This window comes from Desmodus rotundus, chromosome 4 (genome assembly GCF_022682495.2).
Source record: "Desmodus rotundus isolate HL8 chromosome 4, HLdesRot8A.1, whole genome shotgun sequence".
Classification (NCBI taxonomy): Eukaryota; Metazoa; Chordata; class Mammalia; order Chiroptera; family Phyllostomidae; genus Desmodus; species Desmodus rotundus.
This window is the reverse complement of record NC_071390.1, coordinates 10,470,931-10,495,246: the sequence shown is the minus strand read 5'-3', so window position 1 is coordinate 10,495,246 and position 24,316 is coordinate 10,470,931. Positions and strand designations below refer to the sequence as shown.

Genomic DNA, 24,316 nt, shown 5'->3' with positions numbered 1-24,316 from the left:
CTCCTTTCCTTGGCTCCCCCCACCTTTTCCACAGCTTTTCGCCCATAGCGATGATTAGTCACCCAGTTTCACTGGGTTTTGAATAACCTTCATCTTCAAAAGCCATAGCTGTTTTATTACTTTCTACTATTCACAGTGTTGTTTTCATTGCTAGGCCTCTTCTTTGGTTTATTTTTTAACTCCAGAGATGGACCCTGTCCTCACTCCTTGAGAGTGCCAAAATATGACCATCCATATATTGGTAAAAGAAATTATTATATTGCATGAGGTCTGCATTCCTGTAAAGAAAGAGAGACATTCATGTTCCAACCTGTCAGAATAGAAAAATCTCACTAAACAGAAGAGTACCGCCTTAATAGTCGGATTAAATTAGCCGTGGATTTAAGGCTACTCTGGACCCACTGTTAAAAATATTTTTAAAATAAGGTTTGAACCCGATCCACAAGTTATTTAACTGCCTGCCAAATAACAGATATCAATATGCTTCAGGGGAAGATAGGAAAATTCAAGCATTTAACAAAATAATTAACACAATGTCTTATACCAATCAAGAATCACTAGACATTGGAAGAAGCAGCAAATTGTAACTCAAATCAGGTCAATAGAAACATACACGTAAATGACAGTGAGGAGGCAGTTAGCAAAGACTTTAAAATGGCTCTTACAAGTATTATAAATAACTCAAAGGCATGGATATAATCAAGAGGTAAGTGAAAGATATTAAAAATAATTGAAGGCGCAGAAAAAATATTTGACAAGATTCAACACCCTTTATAATAAAAATGTAAATACAAAATTTAAAAGAGCTGCTTGTGTGAACAAAAGGAAGAAGGCACTCTCGGTCAGAGAAACAGTCTTAGCAATATTGTTGGAGCCTTTTGCCATGTAGTGAATACAATGCAAAGTCACTTTAAATACGCCTTATTTATGAAGGATATAATTTCCTTTTTGACTTGTTGGTAAGTTTGTTTTACTTCGTGGTATTACACTATTTTTAATTCTCTGTTGGTAGTCTAAGCATCAGCTAACGTTTATTTGTATCCAGTTGGTGCTTCAACAAATCCTGGTCAGTTTGTTAAAAACAGTTCCTAAGTGGCCAAGGGCAGGTGGTCCAGGCTTAAAATTGACCATATGCTGCTTAACTTTTTCCTGCATGAGAAAAAGTGAAGGAGTGCTGACATCTATGGCAGAGCCTAAGTAGTTAACATAATGGTTTGTTTTGTTTCCAGAAATGAGGGCCATGGAACATGACGGTGGCCCATTAAATGAACTTCAAAACCAGAAGAGTGAGTTGGTGCAAGAACTGTTTACTCTGCAGAGAGAACTTAAAGGTATTACCTTCATGTGCTTTGTTTATTTTGCCCACGAGTATATTTACATACACACGGTAGTGTAGTATTTCTCTTTCGAAGTGCTTCCGCCTGTTGGGATGTAGTGCTGTCATTGGTATTCAAAAAGGAATAGATAAAATACTGAATTGGTCGGTGTTAGCCTTGATATTTTTTAATGTCTCAAATTTTAAGACCTTTTCTTGTGCCTTTAATTGCTATATTAAAGTAGAAAAATAAAAATCATTAGTACATACATTTTATATGACGCAGCAAAAATTAGAGGATTGTTCTTACGAATGAATAAATATAAACTATATGCTTAATTTTTAAAAGATTATAAGAATTTTCTTCACCGCCTGGCTTATTTCACTTAGCATAATGCTCTCCATCTCACCTTTAACTGGAACATAATCAATAGAAGAAAAAAGGAAACAAAATATAACCAGAGACATTGAAGTTAAGAACAATCTAACAATAGCCAGAGGGGAGTGGGGAGGGGACAGTGGGGAGAGGGGATTACAGGAACTACTATAAAGGACACATGGACAAAATCAAGGGGGAGGGTGGAGGTGGGTTCAGCTGGGGTGGGGTGGAGGGATGGGGAGAAAAGACATACAACTGTAATTGAATAACAATAAAAATTAAAAAAAAAAGATTATAAGAATTTTCTTAATTATTTAGTTTTTGAAGATAAGAAGAATGAAGCCATCTGTACTACCAAATACCTAGAGGCAGAAAAAATAAAGATCAATGAAAAGCCTCAAAGGGATGCTGAATGCTTAAGGTAAGAATTGCCTATTACACTTCAGTATAAAATCTGGGAATTCTTCAAGTTGTCAAATAGATTTCAGCATAAAGCTAAATGCAGAGATTTTTTTTAAGTTCCAGATGAAGGTGTGATTTTTTTCTGTGTGTTTTCTGAAACACTAATAAACAGACACTTCGCTGACTAGAAAGTGCTACAGGTAAGTTCGTGATGCAGTGGGTTAGTAACACTGCGGTCAGTCTTGTCCCTTCTTACACCTTGTGGGCTCAGTGTCACTCACATCCTGATAGATTAAGAAAAACCTATTGGTTCCACAACTCTCCTTTCTTTTGTCCCTGACTTTTCTTTTTGAAATAATTGGAATTATCGTTTATCTTTCTCCATTTCGGGGGGGGGGGATCACAATCTACTATTTTGCTTGAAATTTATTACTCTGGTTTCATGCCAAGAGATTGAAAGTGTATTTTCTGTTTGGAATATTCAGATGCTTTTTGTGTATTTGGATCATGAAAGAATGGCTGATGTTGAAAATGAAATACTCATATACACAAGGAGGGGAAAAAACGTTTATTAATTTGAATATTCTTTATTAATAATTCAGTATTATATTTGCTGGCTTAATTGTAAAGAAGTTTCTATACTTTCCAGGCTTAACCAGGCTTAGTATAACCAAAGAAACCTCATTACTGAATCTATGAAGAAGCAAATGAAGCCTTCACCCACATAAATCATATAGGAAATATGTCCACTAGAGCTGAACAAATGCTTCATATTAGCAGTGTTTAGTCTCAGGCCATAATTTTAGTAGATTATGAGAAAATATTTGCAATTTAATTTTATGTTCAGTTTTGTAAGCATGAAATATCAATCTCTTGGGTGGTGTGTGTGATGCAGAATGAGTTTCTGTAATGACAATGTGCTCGTTGAGTTTTGTCACACTTTTAAAAATGGCAGTGCCCATTGGCATCATTAGAGCTAGCAGTGTGAGGGCTTCTAATGTCAACTCCAGTTCCGTGGGTTTATCACTCAGGCATAAAAATGTGCCCTGGGTTAGAATTAAACACACGGAGTCTGCTACAGGGTGCTTGCTCCCTGACGATGGGACCGAAGAGATTTGGATAGAAAGAAACAGAGTCCATGTCCCTGATCCGTTCTTCGGATTGTAGCAGCTAGTAAGTGAAATGCCCAAATTTATTAATCCTACATTAAATTCTTTGATATGCCTAGCTTAGTTTCCCCACTGGTGTGTCCTGTAAAAGTTATTTCAAGTGTGAAGAGCAGAGTCAAAGTACTGAGTGTAAAAATTTTGGGAGAGAGGGCCATCAGTTTTATAATTAGTACAAGAGCAACAAACTAACGATGGCAAGAAATGATGTGACATGTATTCAACTTTATCATGAAGGCCTAAGTTAAATTGGTTTTATTCCTAAATTTTGGAATAGAATCATCTTTTGCATCTGTGTGTTCAAATGTATACTGAATTTTGTAATAGTTGCCTTTTTTCTTAATTTTTCAGGTTTAGCTGCTATTGGTATGGATGCTATTTTTATAGGAGAGTTTCTCAGAAACTTGTCAGTGTGGACATTGGGACCAGGTTATGCTTTGTGGCGGGGAGCTATTCTATGCAGTGTGAGATGTTCAGCAGCGTCCCTGAGCTCTGCCCAGTGGACGCCAATATCAGCCCCCCCCACCCCCCGAGCTGTGACAGCCAAAAAATGTCTGCAGACATCGCCAAACGTCTGCTGAGCATAGGGTACGGGAGACACATATCCAGTTGACAGCCAGCTTTATTTTAAGGTTATTACAATTTTGTTAAACTTTAGTAAGAAAGTAGTTGTTAAAAAAATTGTAAGTTCATTTCTATGAGCTTAGAACATTTTGATGCATATCTTGTGTCTATATTACTGAATTCTTTTACAGTTACCCTGCACTTTTTCAGTTAATTGGCCGTGTTAGGTTCTTCGTTGAGCTGTCTCTTGATGCCATCCATTAAGGCCGAAGACAGTACTACACTCACAGTGGTTTAATGGTCTGTGCTTTAGGTAATCTTTCCCCGTTTATAAATACCAAGACGTCTGTTTATTTAAAAGATTCTCTACTGAAGTGTGTGGGCTCATTAATTAACGCATATTAAGGCAGCTGATTGCTGTGCTTGGCCCTTAAGCCAGAGGTTGGATTCATTCCTAAGAGGCCTCCCAAGCCTTGTAAAATTGTGACTGAGCTAGTTTTTCATACAGTCTAGAGAGGATCAAAATGGTAGAGCTCGGGGCTTGAGAGGAAGGTTAAGATTACAAACCCTTTGGAATCCCAGCTCTGCCCTTGACTAGGTTAGTGACCTTGGAGAAGCAATTGTGTGTGCCTCAGTCTCCACATCTGTAAAATGAAGTGAATAATAGCGCCTACCTCACAAGGTTATAGTAAAAAAGAATAAGTGACTTAATTTGTACAAATCCCTTAGTGCTTTGCACACCGTAAATACTCTTTAATTACTAGATATAATTATATCGTTACTTGTGATTTCATTTTTATTCCATACTATGTATGAGTATTTCACACCTTTCATGCTTCTTTCTCATTTTTTCTTCTGCTTCTCTGAACGCAGAGGCTCCCTCAGGGTTAATCATGGATTGCCTTCTTACTTTGTACGCTCAGTGGGCAGTCTCATCTGGTCTAATGATTTTAGTTAGCACTGACAAATTTCTGTCCCTAATCCTCTCTCCTAGACTTCAGTCCTAAACTCTCAACAGTCTAATACAAAAGGGGAAATGCATCTGAAGGGACGCTGCCTTGATGAAACAAACAAACCACACTGTCAAAAGTTCAAGGGCCTCCGTAATCTGCCGATCCTTTATCCCCTGTGTGTTTATCACACCCCTTCCTTACATACGGCACTGGCGCACCCAAATACTGCTTGCGGCACTCCAAGTAAGCCTTCACGCCTCTGTATCCTTCCTCTTTCTTCTCCATCAGCTAAAATCCATCTTAGTCCTCCAGGCCCAGCTCACATGTCATCTTTGCTGGCAAGTGCTCAAATCTAAAATGTAGCAGGCACTTTGACATGTTTACAAATCACATTATTCTCAACCTACCCAGTCCACCACCAAGTTTTGGTGCTTTTACCAGCAAGATACTTCTTGAATTGTTCTTCTCTGTCTCCATTGCTAACATTCTAGTTCTAGCCTCCACCCTCTCCCACCGGGTCACAGTAACGGTCTCTCTTCCTTTCCCCCCACCCACTCTTGCACCATCCAATCCACTGTCAATTGAATTGTCATCCCCTTATTAAAATCATGCAGTGGCTTCATAACAGATACCATAAAACCCGAAGTCCTTAGTGAGGCCTACGTGACTTGTCACAATATGGCCTCTGGCCACGTCCCCGATGTTATTTTCAACAAGGTCCCCTTCTCACTCTGTTCCCTCGAGCCCTCCAAGCTTTCCTCCACATTAGAGCCTTCGTCCATGCCTTTACTTCTCCAGTTCACCACCTGCCTGCCTGTCTCTAACTGGTGGGACCTACCCCATCCTGTGGGTCTCAGTTGAAACATTTCCTTAGAGAAGCCCTCCCTTACAGGAAATCGTGGAACCTGTTATTCTTCTAATAGCACACTATTTGTCCTTTATGGCACAGATTCTATTTTGTAATTACATGTTCATTTGCTTTATTTTGTTAATGTCTGTCTCTTCCATGTGCTCAATAGGAGGAGGTGTCTTGTCTCTTTTGTTTCCCATTGTATACTAACGGTCTGATACTTTGGTACAGAGCTTTGAATAAATAAATGGAGGGATAAATGAATGTGCTAAATTATGAAGCCTTTCCTCTGTGATTCCTTCTCTGTGTTCATAGAGAATAGGCTTCTAATTCTGCTACGTCATTAATCATATTCAATGATAATAGGTATATCATTCTGTCCCACTAGACTGGGAACTCCCTCCCCTTGTTCATTTCTCATCAGTCTTTGCATCTAGCACAGTCAAGGGCAAATAATGTTCAAAATATTTATGCCAGGGATTGGGTCTACATATGCTTTTATTTTTACTACAGAGAAAATAACAGTTCATCATATATTTTCAATGTTATTTGCAAAAACATAGTGTATTCTATTCCATAGGATAGCCCCATGGAATTCTTTCTACTCCTAATTTTTTTTCCCTGTGGCAAACGCTCTACCGGGTTAACTGTCCTCGCCTCCATTGCCCCTAACGTCTCTCCCTTTCTTGTTCTGACTCACACCGATCGCTGAGTTTGGAAGGTGCTCTGGAGCGCTGTTTGTTCTGCTCTGCTGCTGAAGTTCCATGGTGGTAGGTCTCCGCGGGAGAGAGCTTGTGGCGTCCAGTTCTGCCTTTAATGGTGTGCTATGTTAGTCTGATCCTGGGGTTCAATATTAGTGAGTCTGTCTTTTGCAGGTGTAAGCCGCCTTCTCCGCTATCTGGTATATTTCTAGTAAATGTGACATTTTGACCTCCCTTCTTGCCTTACTTCTCTTTGGGGCAGAATTCAGGCAGGGAAGAAAAGCGGTATATACTAGACTCCCAACACCTATTATTTATATTATTCTCCAGTACCAGTCACTAATATATAGTTTTGTACCCACAAAACTTTTTGTCTAGAATGGTTTTACATACTTTTATAGCCAACATTTGTGATTGTTTAATACAACAGGAAGTTTGTGACAGAAATGAAACTGCAAAGTCACCAGCATGAGATTTTTCCTTCTGAACATTTGAAGAGCGTAGGGTTTTGTGAAGAGTGTATTTGCAATGAAAACGGCACAAAAGTTAATATACACCTGCTGTTGAGAGACTCCAGATGCATTTATGTGAAGTAGTAAATCAGCGCTCTTGCTGCTTCAGTGAAAAAGTCATCCAGTTTAGGTGGTCACGGAGGTCACACCGATGGTCCTCAGATTTATAAGAAGGCATAAACACATACTAGTATTAAAATACTTCCAACCTTTCTAAATAATAGTATAGATAAAAATGTAGGTTTATAATGTATATGTTTTTATTTTACCAAATAAGTATAGATATTTTTAAATTATGAGAGTAGGCTATGTTGATTGGATAAAAAACTCAAACCCTACAAAAATGTCAAACATCGAAGTCTCCTCTCTCGTCGCCTCACTCCAGAAACCCTCCGCGTAACCACTGTTCAGAGTTTGGCGTGGATCCTTCTAGAGTGTGTGTGTCTCCGTGTGTGTGTATGCGTGCAGGTGCGTGTGCGTGTGCAGCAAAAAAACGGGATCACAGCTACTGGTCTGTAATTTGCCTTATTACTCTGCCCTTTCCCATGTTAGTTTGTACCGACCAAGTTCATTCTTTTTAATGCCGACGTATGGAGATGCCGTATTTATGTTACCTCTCTCCCATTGCTGGGTGTGCAGGAGTTTCTAAATATTGACAGTGGGAAATATTTTAATCCATGTGTCCTTAAATACATGGGGGAGGGACCGTTTCTGTGACATTATGTAGAACAAACATCACGTCGCAGAGTAGTGGGGATTGTTACCTAGGCTGCATTGATAAGGTAATGCACATTTACTTTGCATCGGGAATGAACCCAGAGTGGACAAGTGTGACAAGATCTCAGTTTTAAAGTTGCTGGAAAATACTAGTCAAAAATTGTTATATGCGGTATCTGTATCTAACCCATGTTATCTCTTTTAACATTATATCTCTTAACATTTGTAAACTATGAAAATTTCCATTTCATTCTAGGATCATTCTTAGCTATATATTTTGTTCTCTGCATCTTTTCTGGTAAAATATCTTTTATTCTCAAAGAGGAATGTCCCTACAGCGTTGATTATTTAAGCTAATAGAGATCCGCTATTTTCTGAATTCTCTGCACATACTATGGTTATTAAAGCTTCTAAGTAAATGCAAGGAAAATTTTGATGGTAGAATCAATTGATTATTTTTAATATATTTTATTGATTATGCTATTATAGCTTTCCCAATATTTCCCCCTTTGCTCCCCTCCACCTGGTACCCCCCATTCCCTCCAGCAACTCCTCCCTTAGTTCATGTCCATGGGTCATGAATACAAGTTCTTTGGCTACTCCATTACCTATACTTTTCATAACATCCCCCTGTCTATTTTGTACCTACTAATTTGTGCTCCTTAATGCCTGCACCTTCCCCTCCATTTTCCCCATTCTCCCCCTCCCCACCAACTGATAGCCCTCCAAATGATCTCCGTATCTATGACTCTGTTCCTGTTCTGGTTGTTTGCTTAGTTAGTTACTCGTATTCAATTATTGATAGTTGTGAATTTATTGCCATTTTAATGTTCGTTGTTTTGATCTTCTTTTTCTTAGATAAGCCCTTTAGCATTTCATGTAATAATGGCTTGGTGATGATGAACTCCTTTAGTTTTCCTTTGTCTGGGAAGCACTTTATCTGCCTTGAAATTCTAAATGATAGCTTTGCTGGATAGAGTAATCTAGGTTGTAGGTCCTTGCTTTTCATCACTTTGAATACTTCTTGCCATCCCTTCTTGCCTGCAAAGTTTCTTCTGAGAAATCAGCTTACAGTCTTATGGGAACTCAGTTGTAGGTAACTGTCTGCTTTTTTCTTGGGGCTTTTAAGATTCTCCATCTTTAACTTTAGCACTTTAATTATGATGTGTCTTGGTGTGGTCCTCTTTGGGTCTATCTTGTTTGGGACTCTCTGTGCTTCCTGGACTTGTATGTCTATTTCATTCACTTTGGGAAGTTTTCTTTCATTATTTTTTTGGATAAATTTTCAATTTCTTGCTCTTCCTCTTCTCCTTCTGGCATATCTATGATTCAGATGTTGGTATGTTTAAAGATGTCCCAGAGGTTCCTAAGCCTATCTTCATTTTTTAAAATTCTTTTTTCTCCAAATTCATTGGTATCTTTGATATCATAAGATTTTTTAAAATTTTCATATGTTTACCTTTATAAACCCCTGTTTTGATATGGTCATGGAGAAGATGATAGAAAATACCCACACAAGAGGAGAGGCCTAATCCAACCACTAGGATTCAGGGCAACGGAGATGATGGCAGGGCCCCTCCTTTACCTTCTCAGCAGGCCTCCTGGGCTCCTTCTTACAGACCTGTGAAGGTTCCCGCCTGTCTGCCGATGGCCTGGATTGAGGGAAGGCATCATTAGAAAATTCAAGTCTGCTTTGACACACTGAACTTTCAAACGTACTTTAAGAAATAAATTGTATATGAAAGGATGCCCTGTATGTCTTTAAAAATAATGTGTTTAAATGGCACTAAAATAATTTTATGTGAACTGACATAGAGGAACATGATAAGAAAGTTGAGTCTTGGGAAAACTAGCAGAAAGTTGAAAGGACTCCTTATGAAACCTCTTGTGTGATTAAGGAAACCAAAAAGAATAACATGAACACACTTACCATGAAAGATTTAAAACCCCATTTACCATGAAAGATTTAAAACCCCATGTGTTGAAAAGTCATCAACGTGGAGTGATAAACTGGGAGAAATTTATGGTAATGACAAACAAGGATAACGGTTGATCAAATAACTGATAAAAATCAATAACAAAACACTAAAGCAGTAGTTTTCCACTCGTGTGTTTATCTAACAAACATGTATTAAATGCCCACTGTGTGTCATGTACTATGCAGGTTAAGAGGTATGATACCAAAATGGATAAGACAAGATAATTCTGTTAAACTGCTTATCAATTAAATGCGAATTAAAACCACTGAATATAATTTTTCTACCTAATTTTGAAAGACATTCTTAAATGACCATAATCAAAATTGGCAAGAGTGTGGTACAGAGATAATTTATACATTGTCATGGCAGTACACATTGTGTATATTTGGAATGCATTTTGAAGTATATAAATTATTACAGGCATCTTAAAAATGTTTATGCCACTTGACTCAATAATTCACCATACGAGCTTTCTCCTAAGGAAAGTGATTCTCAGTACAGAAGAAACTTTATGCGTGGAAGTGTTCACAGGACATTATTTATTGTAGGGGAAAAAAGGAACGATTTAAATGCCCTACCGTGAGCGATTAATTTAACTGGTGGAGCCACGTAGACTGCTACATATTTACTGTAAATGGTATTAATTGGCATGCTTAATTAACTGGAGGAAATGTATATGATAAGCATTAAAAGAAAAGGCTAGGAGGCAATGTTACATAACCAGTATTAGATGGAAACAAAAGACTAACAAAATAGACTTATATCTTAATAGCACTTCAGTTTGTGTATTGAGACTTTGGGTGAAATTTTTCCTTCCTTCTATGTAAATAGTACTTTTGTACATTTCTATAGCTGGAAAAGATGTTCTTTCAGTTAAGGATTTTCAGTTATGACACTTAGAAAAAAATTTGATACGACACTGAAAAAATGGGAAGGCTGCAGGAAATCATAAATATGCGGAACGTAAGTTTGCGACACTAACTAGCAGTGTTGGCCATCGTCGCCATTATTGAGGATTCAAAGAGGAGTAGCAGTAACCAACGCAGACTGCCCCTCGTTGTTGTGCGGTGGGTGAAGGAATCCTTTCTGACTCCTGTAGGCAGGCAGTCTACGCACCGAAGCATGGGGTCTGCTCACGTTACATAGCTTTGGCTACCAGCAAGTGTGTTAATACTCATATCATTATCTCCAGCCTCTTTTAAAGCCAGCAACAGCAATCTTTTCTTTAAGTGCAGATCTAAATTCTACAGCTTGATTATATGCTGAATAGTGAAATACTTCCTATAATTTGCTCTAAATGCCCTCCTTAATTTCAGTAGTGTCTCATTCTTATTGTTAGCGAGCTAAAAGCCAAAGTGGTCTCCATGCAGTTCGGATGGACCTGAAAGATCTTACAAACCTGTACTCCATTGGAACTGAAAAGGAGGAAGGGCAAGAATTGATGATATGGTGGGAAGAAAGATCCCTACCATTTTATTTGAAAAGATAAATATATTAAAATGAAGCCCTAAGTACACTGTATAGCACTGTTAGAGTGGGCAGTTAGATAATAAACAAAAGAGGAGGGAAGGAATGGAACAGTCTCCCCCTGGGAGCATCTGGCATCCTGCCTGCCCTTCCAGGCAGGAAACAGCGCCTTAGAGCTCTGGGTCTGGTGGGGAAGTAGGGAACGGCATTGTTCTAAGGGATCAACATGGGGGAAGCAATTCATTCTACAGAGTGCATGCACAGTAGGAGCCAAAGTCATGACCACAGAGGGAAGGGGCACAAGCCTGGGAGAATCTGGGGGGAAAGATGGGAAAGGGAAGAGCACAAGCCCCAGAAAATCCAGGAAAGAGATTGGATGGGGGGAGGGCGCAAACGCAGCCCTGGAAAAGCCAGGACAGAGGTTGGATAGTTTGAAAGAAAGCCTGCTCTTTCCCGAACCCAAGGACATATAAAGAAGCCTGACAAAGAGCCCAGCCCTTGCCCTTCCTTCTCTCGGGAGTACTGTCTGCCTTCTTTTCTCCTAAACTCTGAGGGGCCGAGACTGGCAACCTGGGGAGCCGAGACTGGCAACCTGGGGAGCAGTGAGCAGCAGCAGAGGACTCTCCTTCGCCTCTGTAACTTCCTGTCCTGAGTCCACGCAGCCTGCCCTCTAGCCTGCCGCCCTCTGCCTCGGCAAGAGGGCCCTATTGCTTTTCGCTCTAATAAATCTTGCCACTGTTGCTTACAATTTCTCCTACGTGAGTGTCCCTGACGTTCTTTTCCCCTGACACCAGAGAAGAGCCTATTTCCTCTGGTAACAGCAGCGCCCACTTACATTTTAACTCTCCATTTAACCCTCCACTTATTCTTTAAAAATATTTATTATAAGGGGTTTTATGCTTGTGAAAACATCTAATACTCAAAATAACATTCTATATTTCGTACTTGAACATTCCTTCAGAATTCCTATTTACCATTAAGTTATTCAAAGTTCAGAACATTATGAACCTCACATATATAGGGTATTGTTTCATCATTCGTACCTACAACTATTATTAACTATTATGTGTCTCTTCTCTAACTATAAGTAAGTACTAAAGAATGATAAGATAATGGGCACCTGTGAACTAAAGAAGAACATTACCAATAATTTGCAATAGTCAGGGGCTCCTCCTGTATCCCACACTTCCCTCCTTAATGCAGACAGAACTGTTGCCCTGCACCGCGTGGCTGTTTCGTGTGTGTGTGTGTGTGCGCGCGCGCCAGGCCATCTCTGTCAGGCTCAGGTGTCACAGTTACACTTGGCTGTTTTCCTTATTTGTATACTTGGGACCAACTTACGTGGTATTGGGATTATTTGGTCTCTAAAAGTGATTTTGCTTTTTACTGATAGTATAGTTCTTTGAAAACTTTCAGCTGTAGTTATCGGGTGAGAAACTGAACTCGGAAGGGCTACAAGTTTTAAAGACAAGGAAGAAGCAAAAGATGGAAATGAAGGGCATTGGAGAAACAAAAGTCATGAAATCAAAAACACAGCAACCCTTCCCACTGCCAAAGTAAGAGATCCATTGATTAACAACCAAGCAAACAAACAAACAAAAAACTTCCTTCCATTTTACAAAAGTCAGTGTTCTCGATCACAAGGCCTCAGACCTGTCGGTGTTTTCCCATGTAGAGTGGGGCTTTGTCTTTCTGAGAATCATTTACCCTGTTTTATATCACGCCATGCCCTCCCCTTCCTCGGTCCTCTCTTCTAACGTTTGATTGCTGCTTCACTCTCTGCATTGGTGTAGAGTTCACATTTGGTTCTGCTGGATTAAGATATTTGTTGCCGTACTTATGTGTATTGTAATTTCAAGTTTGTAATATCCTCTGTTTCTTAGTTAGGTTGTAAGTGTGTCTTTTAGGTGGCCTAATTTGTCCTTCTAATTAAGAGATTGTTTTTATTCAGGTGGTTGTCATTATTTTATTAGAATCTGGATTCCTGTCATTGTCTTTTTTTTTGAAGACCAGTTTATTGAGGTATAACTTATATACAATAAAATTCACCCTTTTAAATATACAGCTCTAACTCCAAGTCTCTGATCCATTTTCTTTCCCTAGTTTTGTCTTTTCCAATGTGTCATATAAGTGGCATAATATGCCTTGTATGTAGCCTCTTGCCTCAGTTCTTTTACTTAGTATAGTGCATTTGAAATCCATCCATATTATATCACCATCCATAATGTCAGAGACAATGACAGAGCATATTGCAAAAATAATAAAATACTTTAAGCACAGATACAAGGAACTGAGAGAATTCTAAGCAGAATTTTTTAAAAAGCAAACATCTTTACACACTATATTCAAACTTCTGAAAACACAAAGAGAGAATCACGAAGAAAGGCAGAAAAAGAAAAGACAAAAACACATTACACACGAAGGAATAAAGATAAGCATTACAAGAGACTTCTCATCAGAAATCATGTAGATGACAAAGGAATGACTCTTTAAATACTGAAAGTGAGAGCTGACGACTCAGAATTCTCAATGAAAATACATTTTACATATGGAGGCAAATAAAGATTTTTTTAACAAATAGGGTGTATAGAATTCCTTGAGAACAGACTGCATTACCAAAAAGGGCTATCGTAAGTTCCTGAGAAATAAAAAATAGGATGCCAGATAGCAACGTGGAGATACATCGAGAAGTAAAACTCCAGAGATGGTTTAAATGAATGTGAACATAAAAGCCTTTTTTATTTTCAATTGCTCTAAAGGACAAATTACTAAATCAAAATGCTAGCAATATATTTTATGCTTATAGTAAATGTGAAAGAAAAATACATGATGACAATGAACAGAAAACAGGAGCAAGTAATAGGAGATGTACTGCTGTACAGTTTAAATACTGTGAGCGTGTCTGTGCAATATCATTTGAAAGTGCACAGTAGTAAATTGAAGCTGTATATTATGAACCCAGTACAAGCATTATAAAATTTTAAAAATGTGTAAAAAATAGGTTAATTAGTAGGTAAAATACAATCATAAAAAAAAACAATCTAAAGCAGGAAGAAAGAAGAAAAAAAGGACAAAGAACAGATGGAACAAAGAGCAAACAACAAAACTTTAATTCAGCCAGATAAATAATTCTATTAAATGTAAATGATCTAAACACACCAACTTTTATCGTATTGGATTAAAAAAGTAAGAAACAAGTACAGATTTTCTATAAGAAATTAAAAAAAAAAGACACAGGTTAAAAGTGAAAGAATGGAAAATGGTACCTTACGCCAGCAGTGTCTGAGAATTCTAATTTCTTCACGTCTTTGTCAACACTTGCTATTGCCTGTTTTTCAGTTTAGCTATTCGGGTGTGTGTGTGCTGGCATTACACTGTGCTTGTCTTTTGTATTTTCTTGGTGGCTAATGAAGCGGAGCATCTTTTCATAGTTTATTAGCCTTTGGAGATCTTCTTTTGTGAAGAATCTGGAAAAGGTGTGTGCGTGCATTTTCATTGTGTTATTTTTTACTTACTGACTTGTAGTTCTTCATATCTGGTGTTTATTGCCCTAATGACCTTTGCTTATAAGTGGCTCGCCTTCCTGTGTACTGGGTGCTCTTCGATTGTAGCTCATTGTTTGCTCTTAATCTGTGGGAGGCCTCTGCACCTAAATAATCTTAACCTTTCCTCCAGAGGGTTTTCTCTTTTGCTTCCGCCAGTATACAGGGAGTGGTGCCACTGACTGGCCTAGGACCCCTGCGGTCTCCCCGTAAGGACAGGGCTCAGGGTAGGTTCAAGTTGCTTTCTGTGTACTTGTCACCCTGGGGCCGGCCCAGCTGGGTTAGGTTTGTTCTTAGTACCTGCTCTCAGGGCAGCCTTGCCCTTCTGTCCGCCCACTCCCAGCCCCGGGCTCTCCACCTCTCCAGTCACAGCTTGTAGCTTTTGCTTATGTTTTTTGTTTTTTGGAAGGAATGTTAGTCAAAATGCTGAAAATGAGACTGTTGTTTCATTACTATTTTTAACATTAAATATGGACATAAAATAATTTTTTCAGTAATTTAGTATATCCAAAGGATTAAAAACTTCATCAGGGAAAAGAAACATTGGTATTAATTTCTCACTCTCTAAATATAGTTTAATGATATGTGTGTATTATGAAGTTAATGTTTAATTTTAGAGCAAGAAGAAATCTCAGAAGTCTTCTTTTTTGTCCTGTACTTAAAATTCCCAGTGAGCTTGAGCAGGACCAGCCGAGTTAGCCAAGGTCATTTGGCTCGTTAGTGGCCACGACTGGCATGGAGGGGCCGCTCTTTTAATTTCCCTGAAGTGACTGTGTTTGTTATTACTCAGTCTACCTTATTTTATTTGTGGGAGTAATTTCCCCAAAATTTTATGTAGCCCTTACAGAATTATAGAGAATTAAAATTTCTTTTCAAATTCTTCGGTGTTAACATAAAATCCTGGTGATAGGCCTAGAAACCTGCCACCATTCACGTAACAAAAAATTATTATACATGTTAATTGCCGAACTAATAGGATGAATTTTTCATTTAAAACAGACTTAAAAAAGAATTAGAACTTTATAAGGAAGATGACATGCAAAGTGTTTATGAAGCTCTCCAAACAGAAATAGAATTTTTGGAGTTGGTAAGCCAGCATTGATTCTTTCACTTCTAATTACCATTATTTACCTACTGGGAAGAATGGTTTTAATGCAGTACATGTCATTAAACGAGTGTTTTTCTGTTCACATGGATTTGTACTAAGTATAACAAACAGAGCAGCAATAACCAGAAAAACTAAGTCAGGAAATACATCCGTGAAGTATTTTGAGTTCCTGAAGAGCTAGGCGCTACATAAAGCAAGTGATACTCAAAGAGAAGATGTATGATTTCAGGCTAAGATTAAAAAAATAAGTCAGACCTGACCATACCACATGCCCTTGACCGGAACTGTTATTGGAGGATTAATGCAATGAAGGAGTTGAACTATCCGAATGCTAAAAGCTTCTTATTTTTGATAGGCATAAATTACACTTTTATTACATTTGGTCCTAAAACTTGCTTATTAAAGATTTTTATGATCTCAAGAACTTTGGATCCAATTAGTGGAAACTTACTTGCAGATTGTGTGGGAGCACTTCCAATTGCTTTTAACCTTCTGCTTTATTTGTTTATGAACTGAACACAGTATTTGCCGTGCTGTTTTAATTGGAGACCTGTATAGCTAAGTTTAAAGTATGTTAACGTCTAGGTTTCATTAATATGTTACATTTTGTTTCATGTTTATTTTCTGTAAACACTTCTGTTTACAAATGCTCCAGTAGGTTATGTTAGGATTTATATTCTTATTAAAAATAAAATTTAGAAATGCCCAGAGTTGTTGTGTTACATTTACATAAATTTTATATGATTCCTTTATTAAGGATTTCATGAATTTCATTTTCCTCATGAATAATTGTTATATGTGTTCCTTTCAGACGCTGGCACAGAAAGATCTTCAGGAAACAAGCAACGTGTAGAGAATTGATGAGCTACCTGAGATTTGGTCAGAGCATCTTGGAGTCAGATCTCTGTGACAGACACACGAGTGACACATGCAACAATAGATTCTTGTGGGAAACGTGAGGTCCAGAAGGTTCAAAGTTGTTGATGTCTAGAATTGGCTCACTGGCACTTTAAAGAATAGTTGTTTGTCTTATTACTTGCTGGAACTCTAAGGCTTCTGTGTGCTTCGATTTTGTTTCTAAAGGAAGAAAAAGGAGTGGTAGAAAAAGGAGTAGAAAAAGGAGTGGTAGATGCTGTGTTCTTAGGCTTCTTACACCCCTGGCCCTTCAGCTGATCTGCACTTTTTGGTGTCGTTCAGTCTCTGTTGCAGCTTACCCTGGGTCCAGTCAGACACGCGTAGGGAGAAACACTCAGATTATGGACCCAGTTTTCTTGGTGCCGTTTCCACGAACAGGGTGCTTACTTTCATTCTAATCCTTAATAGGATCTCCGTTGACCAAGGTCCTCTGAGGTCTTTCCCCCCGCAAACACCAGTTTCCCCCACTTTTGTCTAATGAGTCGGTGGAGTGGAGTCTGGGGCACTTGCAGCCGAGCCCCTGCACTCTGGGCTGCCCGGCTTCTCCCTAAGGCCAGTTCTGGTCGGAATGAGGGAAGTCGTCCCCTGGGGAGGCGTGTACTCTCCTGAGAGGCATCAGGATTCATTTTCGCTCGTGGCCCGAAATGCTGCAGCTGAAAACAGTGTCCTTATATATTTGAATCAAACCTGGGATTGCCACCAAATTTCTAACAGCACGTGTCTTTCTGCTGTTAGCATTCCTGACTAGGAAGAAAGGTGAATTTTCAGTAGTTTCTAAAAAAACTGTATTGAAACTGTTCCACAGAGCCCGGGATTGCAGTAGGTGGGAAAGCGGAACAAAACCTACTTGGGGGTGTACTGGGTGTAAATGCGAGAATCGCATTTTCTTTTGTGGTTGCAGGTAGTTGAACATCAAGTGTGAGATGTTTACAAATGCCTGATACCTACTGATGTGAAAGGAGAGTACCCGGGTCTAGTTTCAAAGCGAGTCTCTCTTTGGCATAGCTTTTTTTGTATATGTTGTTTTGCACTCTTTTTTTTTTTTTTTTAAATGAGCAAAGCTAAAACTCTTTTTTGAGATGTGTAGGAGTTGACATCTGTTTAAATAATTTGCATTTTCAGAAGTGATTTCTATTTTGATTCTTTCAATATTTACTAGTAAATTATTTTTGCTTAAGAAGAAAAAACCGGAAGGCACCAGGGAATTGCAGTCTATTTTATATGCAAATGTAGAGTGGAAAATGGTTATTGGGATTAGCCATGACTTCAGCTCTGTCTTATTTTAATCCATCTATTTACCCACTTTCTAAGTTCTAAGTCTCATGAATATCTATTATTAAATATATATCATATTATTAATATGTAGATGGAGTTTACACATAAAGCCTTTTTCACTTAACAGTACATTTTGTTTATTATTGGTTTTATGGCTAAAATATTAATGTGCACTAGAGATCTGCTACTTGCTTGTGTAACTCACACACAATAGCACACCCGCAAATAAACTCTTACTGCTAACGTCCACTCTCTTTCGTGTGCGTCATACAGAATACCTAAATTAGACCGTCAGTAATGGCCTCAGGATGGAAAGAATGAATCGAATTTGAGAAAAAACAGGAGGTTCAGCGTTTTCATTATTTCAAAATGCTAAAAATGCTTATTTTAAGATTTAAACTAATTTTCAAGCAATCACATAAATGATTATTTTAGCATTGCATGGTAGAGTAATACAAAGCACTATCCACGTGATACCAATCAAAACAACGGTCTGTTAGAATAACTATGTTTCATGGAACAAGCTCAATGAACAAAGGAAATACAGCAATCAGTAGAAGTCACAGTGTGAACCTAACTGCACTGCCAATGTAAAACTTCAGCGTATAGTAGGTCTGTTTTTCATTTTTTTACTTAGAATTAATAATTTATAAACATCTTAAGTAGGAAAATAACAGAAATTACCTGAGTAAAAATGTGTCTCAGACCACCCTCGATTGTTCCGGAAGTAGTCTTTGACTGTACAGAAATGCGAGGATTAACTAAGTGCCCATGCGTTAAGTACACTCACTGGACTTTCCCGTATTTAGTTGTGACCAAGGCTCAGACTACGCCGGAGTAGTCCTGGTCCTGCGCTGAGGTCCCTGGCCGGCCACCGCAGTTCTTCATGTAACAAGTCCTTTCAGAAGCAATTTTCTGATTCCCAGCTCTTTGCTGGGGATGATATTGGGATGTATAGGTAGTTGGTTGCATGTTTTTCCTGCTGATTAGTGGAGCTATATGGCTAAGCGAAAAACAGCAACAAACTTATAGGATGTGGAACGTGACCACTGGACTAGAAATTCTTCTTCCTTCCCCGGCCTAATGAGTGAGACGGGAGGAAAAAGCAAAGAAAAAGAGAGGCTTTAAGGTATGACCAGTGCGGAAGATTCCGTACTACTCATTGTCAGTAGTAGTGCTTTCTTCTGTAAGAGAAACCAAAATCGAGGAGTATTTTGTCTCCTTGTCTCTTTTTCCTTAAAACTTGAAAAACTGTATAGAGATTCTTAAAAGTCCAAACTAAGGTTGGAGTCATTCTGTTGTAATGAATGGGAATCTAGAAACGTCTTAAAACAGTGTCAGTTGGTATTGGTATTTTCTTGTAGAGTGGAAATTATGCTGTGAAAAACCCGTCGAGTCTCCTGCCAGGAGGGCAACCAGTAGTTCAGCCGGCTGGCTGTAGATGGCCAAGCAGCCCGCCCTGGGCGGGCCCTGCTGTGAGCGTTTGCTGAGGACAGAGTCCCTTTCTGTTTCACACCAGCCAGTCCTACATAACTGTCACATGACTGTGAACAAGTCATTTATTTGCAGTCCACAAAACAGTGGCACTTCAGTGACATGTTTGGAAATAAATATATGATTTTTAATCCTGCACGTACAGCGTAAGTTTTTTTGTAGTTCAGCTATTTATTTATAGCATAAAGTTTGAAATTTGAAGGTTCGATGCACTAAAAAAGGCTTTTTAACATTTGAGACCGATATGTTTTAGGTGAACTTTCATACTTGCTCTTGAGTCCTCTTCTCTCCTTTGTCCTCCTGAAAAACTTCAAGGAAGCAAATGCATTTGCCTTTCAGAGCCTAGTTCAGAACATTTTCTGTCAAGGGAATTTTTTTCAGGATGTGAACCAAAAATGAAAAATATTTTTTGTCATTAGCCTGAAGCAGGGATTAAGTCTTAGAGTTTTGTGGTCCTTTTATCTTAAGACAACAAATTTTCTTTTTTTTTTTAATGAAAGAATGGGAAGGATGAATATATCTTTGAAAATGCTGGAGGTGGGAATGCATAGTTAGTTGCTTTCTAAACATCTTATTTTCAAGTTAAGTAAATTTTTGGTTGGCTGCTATTGGTCAAATCATCAGACCAGTGAAGAAGCTTTGTTTTCTTACTGACGTCACTGACGTCTGACAAAATACTATTGAGACAGCATTGAAGGGGGATCGGGGTTCCATTTGTTGCTCACTGTGCTGGGGGTGACGTCCCTAAACACGAGGGAAGATCCTGCAGGGCAGTGCAGGTTGGAAGAACATGCTTCCTTAGACGGCAGGAAGCAAGAAAGCCTAGCGAAGAAAGCCATGACTGATGGTAAAATGTTCTCTTAGCTCCTGCTATGAAAAGTATCAAGAGCAAAACTGTCAGAACCAAATGCTTATTTAAACAACCGCTTTTGATACGCAGCGAATTTTATCTTTAAAAGGCCTTCATGCAATTGGCAGCCCCAGAATTCAGATGGGAAAATAAAGAGTAAGTAAGAATGGGAAATTAATAACAATGGCTGATAGAAGTAGCTGTGCAAAACCAGGCCTGTAGAGTGGGAGAAAAATGCAATTGTTTTCTTCTGACAAGCAGAAGAGTTGTGCTACTTTATAACTCTTAAGTTAATTATTTTCATACTTGCAATAATTTGTCATTCTAATTAGTTGGTAAATAAAATCTTGTTAAAATAAAATTCCCCTAATCTACATTTAATAGATGCAAATACAATTGCTAATGAATATTTCTGGATATGGTCTTGTGATTACTGAGAGAAAGTATTTGCAAATTCTAGCCACAGTTAAGTGGTGTGATTGTTGGCAGTTTTTGTTGACTTTAGACAAAGAAGTTTCTGGTTGGGAATGGGTGACATGGGAGTAAGCATAGGGTCAGTGTAATGTCAGCTCTAAAATCTGATGCCAATCAAAATTTGTAAAATAGCAAGGTTGTATTTATAAAAATATTTTTATCCAATATACCCAAAGCTCTTTATTGAGATTCTGGTGGGAGACAAGCATGTGTCCCCGTTTGGGCAGGGAGAACTGAGATTTTGGTTGAGGAGTGGTTTGTATGAAGTCATTGGGGCAGCGGGAGTCTTTTTTTATAGTTTAGTTGCTTGGGCTTTGGTTCCAACGACCTTAAAAATATATTCCTTTTCAGTATTGGCTTATCATAAAATTTTACCCAACAGGTAAATATTAGAAGAGAAGAGAAATTTGAGAATCATTCAAATCACCCTTTTGGCCTTGGCTGGTGTGGCTCAGTGGATTGAGCACTGGCCTATGAACCGAAAGGTCGCTGGTTCCATTCCTGGTCACTGCACAGACCTGGGTTGCAGCCCAGGTCCCCAGTTGGGGGCGTGCAAGAGGCAACCGATCGATGTTTCTCTCTCTCTATCTCCCTCCCTTTCTTCTCTAAAAATAAATTAATTAAATCTTAAGAATTAAAAAAAAAAATCAATCTCTCTTTTGGTAATCAGAATCGGTGAATGTGAATATTTAATAAACTAAGAATATCTTTTATACTTCCTGAGGAGAAAGGGGCAAATCAGTACAAAACAGACTCAAATCAAGTATTATTGAAAACTCACCTTCTGGGTATCTCTTGAAATTAACACCTATTCATCCCACTTTATTACACTTTCTACAGATGTATTTTTTTTCAGTGCCACCCTCTGGTCATTGATAATTTAAGGTGGAAACCTGAGGGATGGCACCTTCTTAAAATATCAAAGAAGAGTTATAGTCTTTTTTTTTTTTTTTGGTACTTGCTAAGACAGAAATGTGGGCTAATAGAAAACTTCCAGAAAGGTCAGCCGGTAAAAAAAAAAAATCTCTGATTAACCTGCAATTAGCATTCCTGTTCATTTCTGTATTTCCCCCTTCTATTATTCCCTCCATCCATTTGTAGCCATCCATCCCTCCCTCCATCCTGGCTCCTGGAACTCAGGCCACACCCTAGGCCCGCTTGCACGGTCCTCTTGGGCCACCATGGCCTTTCTTGCTCTTGAGCCCCCTTCTGTCCTTTGGGCCCTGTTGGCTCTGGCCTTTGGATCATTTCAGGAGCTGTGACCCTGCTGCTTGGATGCTCCTCCTCCTGACCTGTACACGGCCGTCTGCTTCTGTCTTTCAGGTGTCAGCGGAATGCCGCCTCCCTGGAGAAGCCTTCCAGGGGTGTCCAGCCCGCAGCCTGGGGGCCACATGCAGCTCATCAGTTTTCATAAGTGTTTGTGTACTTAATATGTGGGCCAGGACAACTCTTCTTCCAGTGTGGCCCACAGATGCCAAAAGGTTGGACACCCCTGCCAATCTAAGTAGTCATATGTTCACGTCATTCACTCCAGTTTAATTCATTAATTCTTCATACTACTACTAATTTCTAATATCTTTCTTATTTTTCTTTTCTACTTATCACCACTAAAACGTAAGTTCTGTGAGAGCAGGGGTATTGTGTGTCTTATACAACACTTTTTTCTCAGAGCCTGGATCCGTGCTGGCATGGAGGAAGTGTTCAATATATGTATGTTAAAATGTGGTTGAATTAACTTGTTCATTTAACCCATGTTTATTAATTGAGGATTTCAGCATAAATTATTGATCCCCTAGTGAAAGAAACTGGATCCGCTTGTTGTTGATTATCTTTCTTGATTGAATTAGCCTATCTTCTCATGTCTTTCTCTTTCTGAGCCTGTTTACTTTGTTGAAAATGGTAGTAATCTCGTTTGCTAGTTTCAAAGCCTGTCAATGGAGAACAACCGATAAAAGCATTGAAAAGAAACTAGAATTAAATAATGGTCCCATATCCACAATGGAAGAAGTTGGTGGGTCTCTCAGTGGTCACTGACAGCCTCCTATTATCAAGCCGTTGACTGGCACATGGTCCCTAATGCTTGCTTTCTCCCCGCTGCTAGAATAGGAAGTGAAAATTGTAAGTTGCTTACAAGCTATGAATGTGCATTAGAGTAGCTTAAAAGCACTATTTCTTCATGGTAATAGAAAATTTTAAAATGTGTTTGCTTCTGACAATGATTTATTCGTCTTTCTGGTCTGAAATACAAAGTTTAGGCAGTCCTGTTTTTGTTCAGCAACATATTTAGAAAAATGTATGAGTGCCATCTGCTGGACTTCTGTGGTACCACCTTGAACAAGATGATAAAATGGGGAAGTTTGGGAATGAGAAATTATTATAAAAGAGTGACCCACCCTTCCTTCCCTCCCTCTTTCCCTCCCTCCTTCCTTCTTTCTCCATTATGCAGGTATAAATTTTAAATCTCTCTATAATTTTCAATTGTCCATATATAATCTTCAAATAAGTACTTCATAGTAATCTTTAAATTAGTATCATGTACTATAAAGAAAACAAAGTTTAAAGGACATAAAAGTGAAATTCTAGTAATATAGTACTAGTTCTACTTTTGCTAATCTTAAAAGAGCCTATTGGTTTAATCAATTCATATTATTTTTGAATTAGAAATATAAGTAACAGACTTTTCCCCTAATAGTACATGAAGAGTTGGTGTTAATTCAAGTAATTGATTACTTATATAACTTCTGGGCGTGCTAACCTTGATTCTTTAGTGGGTTTTTTAGTCTTATAAGCTTCCTTTGTGACTTGTTGATCTATCAAATACAGTGAAGTCTTTCTACTTAGGATGCTTAGCAGTTGACCTGCCAACCGGCATTGTCACCAGCTATGTGTTTCCTTTAAAGACTTACTTAAAATTTTCTATCCTCTTATTTAAAATCTGCAGAGTCTATGTTGTTTATGTTGTTTCATGAGTCACATGGTTGAAGTATTTTCCAGCATAGTTCTGTTGATGGAGGGAAATTGGGGTAAATCTCTCCTGACTCCAAGAACATCCTAATAGTTGAATATTTGACAGTACTTGATATGTCCAATCAGCAAATCTTCTTTTTTTTTTTTGTACCTTCAAAATATATGCAGCATCTGGAACTCCCATCGTGGCATGGCTCCGCCCCGGTGTCTGCTGCACCCCCGACACTTCCTGTCTTTCTTTCTGCTCTATTTGTCTCTCTGCACTTAGCTCATATATTTTAGTTATTTATACATGTTGTCGTGTCCACTGTCTGCCTTTCAGACTAGAATGCGACCGTCACGAAGGCAGGGATTTTTGTCTCTTGTTCACTGCTGTCTCCCCAGTGCCTGGGCAGCAAGGGACACATAGTATGTACTCAAACTGCTTCTTTCTTAAATGAGTGGGTTTGCTCTGAGAGACTTTCCTCTTTCTCAAATAGAATGTTTTATAAATTATATTAATAGGGACATATTCTTGACGCTTCTGTCAACTGTAAATTATCATGTCCAAATAAGGGCAGTCTTTTTATTATACACGTGTTTAGTTGGACTCCACATTTTAAGGAAGAAATGAGCACCTACTGAACAGAGTATCATGATAGCTGTAGTGGAGGGCCAGGGCCCACGAAGGCACAGCCCTCGTGCTT

General features: G+C 38.6%; 1 protein-coding gene across 1 annotated transcript in view; it reads left to right on the top strand.

The window, feature by feature from the left end:
* The window catches only part of CCDC172 (coiled-coil domain containing 172), a 37,627-nt gene extending 21,119 nt beyond the window's left edge, over positions 1-16,508 (top strand). The window contains exons 5-8 of the mRNA XM_024555349.2: positions 1,230-1,331; positions 2,013-2,115; positions 15,547-15,634; positions 16,467-16,508. Of these exons, the coding sequence (XP_024411117.2) occupies positions 1,230-1,331; positions 2,013-2,115; positions 15,547-15,634; positions 16,467-16,508 (335 nt within the window). The remainder of the gene's footprint in view (positions 1-1,229; positions 1,332-2,012; positions 2,116-15,546; positions 15,635-16,466) is intronic.
* The last annotated feature ends 7,808 nt before the right edge of the window (positions 16,509-24,316 follow it).